At 31.9% G+C, this 12,720-nt stretch overlaps 1 protein-coding gene across 1 annotated transcript; it reads left to right on the forward strand.

Annotated features, from left to right (window-relative positions):
• The first annotated feature begins 186 nt into the window (after positions 1 to 186).
• On the forward strand, positions 187 to 10,386 carry LOC139902343 (uncharacterized). The gene is made up of 2 exons (XM_071884982.1): positions 187 to 1,110; positions 10,330 to 10,386. Exons 1-2 carry the CDS (start codon positions 187 to 189, stop codon positions 10,384 to 10,386), a joined length of 981 nt encoding a protein of 326 aa, XP_071741083.1.
• Positions 10,387 to 12,720: the final 2,334 nt, after the last annotated feature.

Here is a 12,720-nt window from a genome sequence, read left to right on the forward strand (position 1 = left end):
TTCTTTGGGGGGGGGGGGGATTGCCTCAAAAAGAAGACGTGCTTAGTTAAATGGGATGTCGTTTGTCTTCCGAAAGAATTGGGAGGGCTTGGTGTTACCCCTCTCCGTTTAAAAAATTTAGCTATGCTTACTAAATGGTAGGCAAAGTTATATTCTAACAATTCATGTCTTTGGAAATCTATTGTGATGTCGTCGTTTGGTAGTTCTCTGACAAGTACTCTTTTGCATAGCGTTTCATCGTTTCAAGTTTCTCATCTTTCTCCCATTTGGAAAGACTTGGTTCGCTTACAACATGATCCGGCTTCCCAAAGCATAGTTGGCTCGAATGTTTGGAAGTGGAAAGTAGGGAATGGTGTTAAAATTTTATTATGGCATGATGTATGGGTTAAAGACAAGCCTTTAAAAGACTGTTATCCTTCGGTTTTTGCTGCTACTCGTCTTACTTTCATCACAGTAAGCGAGTGTTTTATGCTCAGCCTTTCTAACAGGCTGCAATTTAGTGAGGTTGAATTGGGCCTTATTCGCCCTTTATCTTTGTTCATCTCGGCCCAGGTTACTGATTTGGGCCTGTTAATGGCTTCGATCCATTTAGACACAAGGGTGGATGACTTGGTATATTGGTCGTGTTCCTCTGATGGTGTTTACTCAGTGTCTGATGCAATCCGAGTTATCGTCCAATCAAACTTTACTAACGCCCCACCGTGGCCTAAAGTCGTTTGGGGTAACAATGTTCCATCAAAGGTTATGTTATTTCATTGGCTCGCTATTCGCAATAGTATCCCCGTTTATGAAATCCTTATTAGTAGACACATCTTACCCGCTTCTCATTCCAATTTGTGTATTTGGTGTTTGGAGGAGGTCGAAACGGTCAATCACCTTTTATTACATTGTAAGTGGGCCTTTAAGCTTTGGTCGGATCTTCTTTGTTGGTGGAATTTGGTATGGGTCATTCCGGGTTCAATTGAAGAGTTTTCGCTTGATTGGTTCTTTGGTATGGGTATCCGAGCGGCTAAGTTTTGGAAGTTGATAGGTCCCGCAACGATTTGGGCAATATGGTTGGCTAGGAATGACTTTATTTTCAATCGGAAATTCTCGTGTCGTTCGGTCTTGGTGTGCAACATCAAACTCAAGACTTTTCTTTGGGCGTCAAACCTTAAGTTTTGCAATGGGTCACAATTCTATGTTTGGGAAAACAACCCGTCCTTATTATGTTTTTAAGTTCTTGTTCAATTTGTATGCTTTCTTCTTTAGACCGAGATTTACTCCGTCTTTGTAATGTTCTATATCTTCATTGTTTTGATGAAGATCGTTTCAATGAATCTATTCTCTTTTTTCGCCAAAAAAAAAAAAAAAAAATTTAGACCACAATAAATATAGAATATATCGAGTATTTAATATTTTACACAAATATAATAATGTTATTTTCACAAACTCAAAAAACGTATGTCAATAATTTTTTTGAAAGGCAACAGGAGGAATCGAATACTCTCATTTGTCACACACGCACGCACTTTTGGGGGAACTCGAATCGCATTACATGAATCTGATCCTTAAACCATCCTGAGGGACAGGCGTACCGGGTTTGAATCCTAAATGGATCCGGGAGAAAACCCCTCTGAGGTCAATCTGAAGCTCTATATTTTGGGCAGATTGATTGATAGGATGGGCCGAGCGAGACTCGAACCCATGACCTAACCCTCGCCTCAACACAAGATATTGGGATACCGTTGAAGCGAAGTTTCATTGGTAAACGTATGTCAATAATGACACGATGATACTCGTATATATTTAGTACTCGATGATACTCGTATATATTTAGTACTCCCCCCGTCCCTATTTTATTGTTCATTATTTTATTTTGAGATTTTCTAATTAATTGTCAACTTCTATAAATAGATCAGAATAATTAGGTAGAGTTCTTTTTTGCCCTTAATTTATAAACGCGAGACAAAAACTTAGAGAAAAAGTAAGGGTAAAACTGAAAAGTTAACAAAAATACGTGTATCAATTATTATTTTTTTAAACTGTACGATTCATGTCTGGTGACAATAATATGATTTTTTTAAAACTATATGATTCATGTCTGGTGACAATAATATGGGACGAGGGAGTATTAGATACCTGATGATACGTATCATGATCCGTCTCAAAAAGACACTAATTAGCAGCATCCCGGCTGGGTTTTTCCCCGGCATAAGCCTATCCCAGAAAAGGACGTCTTCTCGGCATCACCTCAGTAACCCGACCAGAAGGTTACTTATGCATGCACCCGGAAAGGACCACGACGGACAATGGCTAGCCGGGAATGCCATCCAGCCCGGATAAGCATATAGGCTACCAGCATAACCTAGCCGGATGTAGAGGCATTAAGAAGATAAGGATTATATCATCACAAATAAGCCTGTTGATAAACCGACAACAATTTGGCCGGTCATGGCAAACACCGTGAAGAAACACTTGGAGTAAATACGAAGCAAAGCCCCTCCCGACTAATCAAGGCAGTCACCCGTAATGACCCAGTCGAGGCTACCACACTACCGGAACTACACAACTTCCCGATTTAATATTTCGACCCGGTACAAGGATAACGTCCCAGGACAAGCACCTGTCTCGGAGCAAGTGCATTATCCCGGAACAGCCACTCCGGAGTGAGTGCACTGTCCCGGAAAGAGCACTTGATCCCGGAACAAACATACAAACAAGCTGCCCGCCACGTCAGCCCATGAATCTAGGAAAGTTTGTTAAAATATGATCGATTATTCCCATGAAAAGGATAGGTGCCACATCACCCCTCGAGATTGGCAAAGTTTGTTACAACCATGAAAGGGACAGGTGCCACATCACCATTCCCTCATAACATATATAAATACGTAAACAAGATCATTTATTTCACAACACTGGATGCATTAATGTTACTCTGCCCAAGTTAATTACAATATCATTTCTCCAGTCATTAATACAATTCCGATCAACACTCCGTTCGTTATTGGAGTTAATCCTCACTCTAAGATATTAACTTATTCGATCCCGATCGAATAAGGTTAATCTAATCGATTGTTTTACTCCCTTGAAATCCAAATCGGGGTTCGCACAATTATTGGAGTTAAAACATTCGATCCACTCTTTTCCCCAAATTGAGCACTCAAACCCGAAATCTATTTACATCAAACGATTTTGGTTTGATCAAATGGCGCCACCTAAAGGTACGAACAACACAGTGAAACCAAGTACCGAAACGGCAAATAAGAAAGGTGCGACCGACGACGTCCAGCCACCTTTGAACAAAGGAAGCTCGCTGATGTTAAAGCTAAGGGGTATAAAATACTATTAATTTTACTAGGAAATACTATTAAATATGATACAATTTTACACAAGATATTTATTTATTTATAGAATGAATATACTTAAACCTTGCTACAACATTTATAGGCAGTGTACCTAATCGTACAGTAGTGTAGTTTTTAGTAAGTCCGGTTCGTTCCACAGGGAAAATCTTTAAACAAAGCTTAACGCTATATTAGTTTAAATTTATAAAAATACAAATATATATAAGTAATATTATTGTTATAAAGGGGGGTTTTTACCGTTTAATGACCGGTTTGTCGATTTTAAAACTTTAGTCGCAGTTAAAACCAAAATTAAAAATAAATACAAGACTTAATGTAAAGTAAATAACGATAATGAAATTGCGATAAATAAAAGTGCGATAAAATAAACTTGCGATAATTAAAAAGTACGATAATTAAAAGTGCAATTAAATACAATAACAATAAATAAAAGTGCGATAATTAGAAGTGCAATTAAATATAAAATAAAGGAAATTAAATATGAAATAAAAGAATTATGCTTATTTAAACTTCCGTAATCATGATGTTTAACGTGTTGATTTTAGTTTTATGCCCATGGGTTAATTGTCCTTTGTCCTGGATTATTTAATATGTCCGTCTGATTTTTGTCCATAACAGTCCATCAGTCATAAATATAAAGTGCGAGTGTCCTCGTCAAGTTATCCTTATACCCGAAGTTAAATATTCCAACTAATTGGGGACTTAAACTGTAACAAGGTTTTAATACTTTGTTTAATAATTACACCAGGATGTCGACTGCGTGTAACCCAAGGTTTTAATACTTTGTTATCAATTATACCAAGTGTCCTTGTACATAATTTCACCCCTGTTTTAATAATTCTAGTGGTTATTAATCCATTCCCGTGTCCGGTTAAATGAACGATTATTCGTACATATAAATACCCTGCCCATCGTATCCGATCGAGTGTATATGGTTATTTATAGGGACGTCTAATTGTAAATCTTTATATTAACATTAACAAATTATCATTTAGTTAAACAAATATAAAGCCCATTAATAGCCCATAGTATAATTTCCACAAGTGTCGTTCTTTTGTCCAAACCCCAATTATGGTACAAAGCCCAATTACCCAATTTTAATAATTAGCCCAACATCATGATTACTTCGGATTAAATAAGCATAATAATAACTTAGCTACGAGACATTAATGTAAAAAGGTTGAACATAACTTACAATGATTAAAAATAGCGTAGCATTACACGGACAGAATTTCGACTTACACCCTTACAACATTCGCTAACATACCCTTATTATTAGGATTTAAAATTAAAATTAAAATTAAAATTAAAATTAAAATATAAATATAAATATTACGTATAGATATATTGAGAGATAGAAAAAGATGTGTTTTGTGTTACACCAAAGCTCGATTTTTATAGGCCTGTGATCTGGAAAAGATGCTCATGCGATTGCATGAGCTTTACCCTTCAAGGCCATGCGATCGCATGGCCAGCTGGGGAGAGCCAAATTTGGTTGTTTTCTTCTGCCGACGTTTATTTAAATATAATATAATATATATATATTAATTTTAAGAATTAATTATATATTATATTATATGCATATGCATAGTTGACTTGTAATTTTTAGTCCGTTGCGTCGAGCATTGAGAGTTGACTCTGGTCCCGGTTCCGGATTTTCGAACGTCCTTGCGTACAATTTAATATCTTGTACTTTGCGTTTTGAATCTTGTACTCTTGTAATTTCGAGACGTTTCTTATCAATAATTGGAACCTCTTTGATTGTATTTTGTTCTTTTAAGCTTTTTGGTCGTTTGCGTCTTTAATTCGTCGAATCTGTCTTTTGTCTTCACCTTTTATTATTTAAACGAATATCACTTGTAAATAGAACAATTGCAACTAAAAGCTTGTCTTTCTTGAGGGATAATGCTATAAAATATATGTTCGTTTTTAGCATTATCAAATATTCCCACACTTGAGCGTTGCTTGTCCTCAAGCAATATACTCTTGAAATACTAGAATCACTTCTTTATTCTTCACACTTTGTACATCAGTGATTTCAATACGGCGGTATAAACAATGGTAGTAACGATATGGTTTACAGTCCCACATGACTATAAAAATTTAGATCCATTAAGGAAATTGGATCTTTATGAAAACATTTGATCTTTTGAAAATTAAATCTAGTTTTTACCCTAGATAAGTTTTCCGGAATAACCCTTCACCGGTGTTTGCAAATTCTTTTTGTGGGTTTGGTGGGTTTTAGATTTGAAAATTTTAGCTCAAAACTTATGGTTTTGTGTCACCTACTTGCTATTCTTGTATTAGGAAAGCAACACGTCCAGTTTACTTCCTCTGTATATTACCTTTAGGTAAACTACCATCCGGTTGTAAAGGAAAGCGTTTGAACAAGCAACTGTTAAGGCAATGTCCCGTGACATGCATTTGATTATGGTCTATATCGTGTCGGATGCTAGTACTATCCTTTGTAGGAGCAATAGTAAAGATCATCCTAAAATTTTCGGTCTGGCACAAGGTCCTGTCTTCGACCATGCTATGCAACCACCGTTCTTACGGTTGACACCCGATTTAGTTCAGGTGACCTAATGAATTTCAGGTGAATTCCTAGGATTTTACGTTCAATGGTAATGAACGCATTGAAAATGGGTTTTCAGAAAACAAATCGGTTTATAATTTTGATCAAAATATTTTCTCGTTCAAGCTCGAGTTTAGATATCATTGAATTCCATGAGTTTGAATTCTCAATCTTTAAGGTCAATCTCAAGGATTGAGTAATATCAGGCTTAAAAGCTGATTTTTAATCTTTAAGGAGATTATCCTTTTCTGGGGATTTGATTCATTAGTCTTATCAAGCTAATTTGCACGGTGCCCCCCATTGTACGAGATAAATCCTTCTCATGGTTAGGATAAATCTGACCACTTGGCGACCCTGTTTGATGCTGAGGTCCGTGGATTTCCTGCTGATTTTAGAGATGACTTTTCTAGATTTTTCGTCAACCTACAGCTGGTCTGGACGACAACTTCTTGACCTAAATCAAGAAGCGCGTCTTTTTTGGAAGACTTTACTTCCTTTTAATGATGGAATTGATTCATCGTGTAGATCCATCTTTCTTTCAAATATATTACAGTAAATCGGGTAAAACTGATTAGTTTAGTCTAAAGCAAAAGTATTTTCAGTTATTTGTACAAAAATATGTGATATATGTTTTAAAATAACTTGGTAAATTTTTCCACACTTGTCTTTTATTTTCTTTTATTTGCCTTCTTGTTCTCCTCTATTCCATTCTTAAATGAATTCTAACATTTTGGGTTGTTTCTCAATTTATGTCCTTTTCGAGGTAGCAATAATTTCGGTGTTAACACCTAGTTTTATCGTTCATAAATATATATAAACATGATTTTGAGTTCATTTAATTGAAAATTTAGAAAAATTTTACTAGAATTGGGTAGTCAGTATATAAGACTAGGGCTGTTCTTTATTATCAGAGAGCACTAGATTCTAATACAACTACTACTTTACTAGTATTTCTAATGGTAACCAAGTGTATAAAGTAAAAATTTTTAAAATCCGAAAGAATTTAACCCCTTCCCACACTTAAGATCTTGCAATGCCATCATTTGCAAGAAATCTGTAACAATTTAAATTATTGAGGGTGATTAGCGTAAAAATGATTAAATTTTACCAAAGTTTCCAAACATATTGGCGTTTGTTTGTTGAATGATAAATGATGCATATCATTTGTTCATTCCGTCTGTTGTTACATCACATTTATTTGTCATCTTGTCGTCAAAATTAGTAGCTTTTTCTGAACTTAATGCCAGTCTTTGAAAATGCGCTGTTTTACCCTGTTTTGTACAATTTACAATATACATACATACAAATATAAACATGCATGGCAATTTGAAATGGGACTTAATATCCCACTTTCAAATCCTAAATGTGAAATATTAGTACACAATAATAATAAAAATTATAAAGATTACATAAGTATATTCAATAACATAAGTTTAAACATGAATAAGTAAAAAGATAAAAACATAAAAATCATATAAATAACCAAATGGAACTAAATCAGTCTGGATATGGGTTCCAGTTCATCTCGTCAGGTGGGTTCCATTGTTGGTTATAGGTGTTCTGATAGGCTTGGTTATAGTCATACCGGTTAAAGGGTGGTCGGATATCGGGGCTGTGTGGCGGAAAATGAGCAGGTCGAGTAGGTACATAGTTATTTGGTACCTGATATGATATCTGGCTCATGATTTGGTGCTGATGAACTAACCAGCTATCGTGTTGGCATTGCCTATAATCCTCGTATACTTGCTCGGAGTTCCACTGCTCATACATACTATGTCTGGCCGCGTTCGTCATTACTTCCTCATCTATACGAACGTGGACGTCAAGAATAGCATCTCAAAAGACATCCCTAATGTAAAGACCCGTCCTAATCCATCCGGACGAAGTCCCTATCGATTATAAACAATTCACAATAGTTGATTACATCGCGAGGTATTTGACCTCTATATGATACATTTTACAAACATTGCATTCCATTTTAAAAGACAAACTTTCTTTACAACGAAAATTGACGGCATGCATACCATTTCAGAATATATCCAACTATAATTGACTTAATAACAATCTTGATGAACTCAACGACTCGAATGCAATGTCTTTTGAAATATGCCATGAGTGACTTCAAGTAATATTTCTAAAATGAGCAAATGCACAGCGGAAGATTTCTTTCGTACCTGAGAATAAACATGCTTTCAAGTGTCAACCAAAAGGTTGGTGAGTTCATTAGTTTAACATAAATAATCATTTCATAAATTTTAATAGACCACAAGATTTCATATTTCCATTTCTTATAAACATACGTCCCATGCATAGAGACAAAAATATCATTCATATGGATTGAACACCTGGTAACCGACCTTAACAATATACATATTAGAATATCCCCATCATTCCGGGATCCTCCTTCGGACATGATATAAGTTTCGAAGTACTAAAGTATTCGGTACTTTGGATGGGGCTTGTTGGGCCCGATAGATCTATCTTTAGAGTTCGTGTCAATTAGGGTGTCTGTTCCCTAATTCTTATATTACCAGACTATATAAAAAGGGGCATATTCGATTTCGATCATTCAACCATATAATGTAGTTTTGATTACTTGTGTCTATTTCGTAAAAACATTTATAAAAACAACGCATGTATTCTCAGTCCCAAAAATATATATAAAAAGGGAATAATGAAACTCACCTAATGTATTTTGTAGTAAAAATACATATGACTATATCGAACAATGCATAGTTGGCCTCGGATTCACGAACCTTTATCATTAGTATATTTATATTAAACATATAATCATAACTGAACAAATTTACATATTATACCTTTAGTTTATATATTATGTATGTTTAATTTATGTATATATTTATAATAGTTAATATTTATATAGTTTATTAATATCTATATTTATATACATACTTGTCTAATGTTATACTTAAAATCGATAGTTTGTTATTTATATAAATAATATTAGTAGGTTTGATATATATATATATATATATATATAGTTAAGTTTGTGTTAAATAATGATATTATATAATAATAATGATAGTGATGATAATAATGTTAATAAAAATAATGATATTAATAATGATAGTAATACTAAGTTTTATAACAATGGCAACAATAATTATGATAATCGTAGTAGTTCTTTTAAATCATAATTCAATTAAAATATTAATCATTTTCTTAATAACATTTATACTCGATTTTTATATTCATATAAATTTATCAATTTTATTAAAACTTTTATATAGTAATCATAATCTTCGTATTTAGTTTCTAAACTAATGATTATAGTTTCTTATAACATTATTTCATAATCAACTCATAATTTTTACATGAATTCTTATAATCACTTCCTATAATCTCTATTATGTCATCTTTTATTATATACTTACGTTATCAACATGTTAAATCTATTTTTAGTTATAATGATACTAACAATACTAATTTAATGATAATAATACTAATAATAATAATTTTAGTAATGATAATACTTAATAATTTTGGAGTGATAATAATAGTAACAAAAATGATAATATCCTAAGTTATGTTACTGATAATAATAATTACTAATACTAACCTTTAGTAATACTCATAATACTAATATCTAAGATATTCATAATAATAATTACTATAATGCTAATAATAATAATAATAATCATAGTGATAACAATAATAATCATAATAATAAAAAAAACTATTAGAGTATACCTTAATAGCATTAAAAAGTAGAAGACTGCCCGAGACGGGACTCGAACTTGCGACCACCCGCTCCCCCTCAACACTCATGACCACTGACCCGTTTGATGTCTTTCTGTTTTAATGGATACCCCAATTATATTTAACCCAACGTTTATAGTCATCATCTTCTTCAAGGATCAAACGAGCAGAAGTAATCATAACAGAAAAAAAATAATATTTGTTTGGTACTTGTAACTCGAAATGTAAACACTCAGTAAGATGATGATTGTGAATTAATCAAAACCACAACAACAAAAAATTATATAAATAACAAAAAAAAAACAGCGACGGTAGTCGTGAAGAAAAAAAAAATTTGGTTTCAATTTCTCAAACGTATTAGACAAAACTCACAACACGAAAAATGTTTCAAATGATTAATGGAAGCTCTATGATTCATTAATTTCAATTGAAACAACTCCTATAACTCCAATTTACTCCTAGAACACTCGGTTGACTTTTGACAATTAAAAGTTTGACTATGAAATTCTTTCTTGTTAAGAAGAATTGGAAATTGAGATTTTGAGGATAGTTTTGAATTGGAATTCCTAACAAGACTGCAATTCTACTTTTTGCAAATTCGTTCTCAATTGAAATATGGTGAAAAAGTGAAAGAGCAGAGAAACGAGCTGTTTGGTTTCTTTTTTTTTTTTATTCAATCTAATACAGATGTATGTGATAATTGAAGATGATATGGAAAGCTTGAACAATATATCAGATACATAGATTAATTGATTAAATGCAGAGATCGTAGCTCGACAGCATATACTCAGCCAAGAAAAAAAAAACAAAAGGAGTAAAAAAATAATAATAAAACTGATAGGAATAGCGTATGAATAGATATGGACTGTCAACTAATTTTGTTGTTTACCTCAGATTAAGATCATTATGCAATCAAATTAAAAACAGAAAATCAAATTAAATTAACTTGGTTGATTCTTGTAACAACTTGTACGAAATCCTTGAATTATATATTTTATATAATTAATATTAATAACTAATAATAATTATATTAATAATAATAATAATAATAATAATAATAATAATAATAATAATAATAATAATAATAATAATAATAAGAATACTAATACTATAATAATAATAATAACATTAATAATAATAATAACCCTAATACTAATGATAATATTAATAAGAGTAATAACAATAATAATTATGTTTTCTTTTTAAAAAGAAAATGAAAATGATAATAACAATATTTGTGGTGTTACCAAATAATATTAGTTATATTAATACTATTAATGATAATAATAATATCCCTAATTATAATATAACACTTATACATATCATATTATATATATTTATATATATGTATATATATATATATATATATATATATATATATATATATATATATATATATATATATATATATATATATATATATATATATATTTATACATTATATTAGAATTGATAATACAGTTATTAAGATTAATAATAACATTAATAATAATATTGGATGTAGTAATCATAATAATGTTATTAACAATGCGGTTGATATTATTATTAGAAATAGTACAATATTATTATAAAAATTATATATATACTTGTATTATATATGTATGTGAATATATGTATATTATATATATAATATATATTAGTGAAGAAGATAATCACAAATCAAGCACAGTGAATTCTAACGAATTCATCAATTAGGTACCGTAGCAGTAGGATATTTGGTTTATTCTACCGACAGTTTTAATTACAGAAATTATATTATGTTCCATTGTTTACAAAAGAATTTCAAAATCACATATACATTTTTAATACACATCAATTAGATATATAAATATATTTTAAATAATAATTATTATAATATTCTATTTTTATTTTATATTACATAATTAATTTTAACAACAGCAACGTACAATACTTCAAATTATATTTCACATTATTATTTATATGTATATTTACATTTAATTGTTCGTGAATCATCGGAAATGGTCAAAAGGGTAAAAGCATTCATGTAACTGTTCCAAAGTTTTCGAGACTCAACATTACAAACTTTGCTTATCGTGTCGGAAACATATAAAGATTAAAGTTTAAATTTGGTTGGAAATTCCCGGGTCATCACACTACCTACCCGTTAAAGAAATTTCGTCCCGAAATTTGAGTGAGGTGGTCATGGCTAACAATAAAAATGTTTTCATGACGAATATGAGTTGATAAATAGAGTTTTATCATTATTGACCAATATAGATAAAACGATTCGATTATGCGGAGCGTACGAGTGACGCTATCACAAAATAGTGAAATGAATAAATGAAGTTTCGTTTTAACTTCTGACGTTGCCTTGGTTGAATTCCGGAATTCAAGGGATTTAGAGAAAATCTTCGAAATCTAAAAGATTTGATTCTTCGGCGAGTAAGGAAATTAAGATCTCTATAATTAAATATGGTGATCTGTCTTGATTACTCTGTCTGATATTTCCATTATAAATTAAGCTCTTCCGTTCCATTATTCTCACCATTCTCATACTATCTTCCTTAGTTCATACATCCTAAAGATTGTGGAAATGCTTAATCCAGTTCTAATCCTTGTCTTTATCCTTACTATCGTAACAATCATTCTCCTTTTCCAACTTCCACCCGAGAAATCTGCTTACTTCTATTTTGCTCTTGGGGTTATAGTGCCTTTAATTCTCCCGTGTCTTTATGTTGCGATAAACATTGATATACACAGTTTGTAATTTATCCGTTGTTATCGGGCTTTATATCTCTCCTTATATTTCAATGTCCCCCTTTTTGTTTCCTATAATCATTGTCATCCACAGTTAATACTCCCTCCTATTTGCTGCGATTTATACTCCAATTTCTATTTCAGAGTTTTGACCCTTCGTTTCTTCTTCTGGCGATTTGGCATCTCTTGTAATGGTCTAGAATTCGCAGATATAAGTTTCAGAATGAACATTATTAATGTTCTAAATAAGAAGGAACGTAATAGCACGATTTGATTTGTCAAATTACCAGATTCACTGAGAATAGAACTATCAAGAATATACTTTCTTGATATGTTCAGAAGTTAAGCAGAATAGCAGAG

This window comes from Rutidosis leptorrhynchoides, chromosome 3 (assembly GCF_046630445.1).
Source record: "Rutidosis leptorrhynchoides isolate AG116_Rl617_1_P2 chromosome 3, CSIRO_AGI_Rlap_v1, whole genome shotgun sequence".
Lineage (NCBI taxonomy): Eukaryota > Viridiplantae > Streptophyta > Magnoliopsida > Asterales > Asteraceae > Rutidosis > Rutidosis leptorrhynchoides.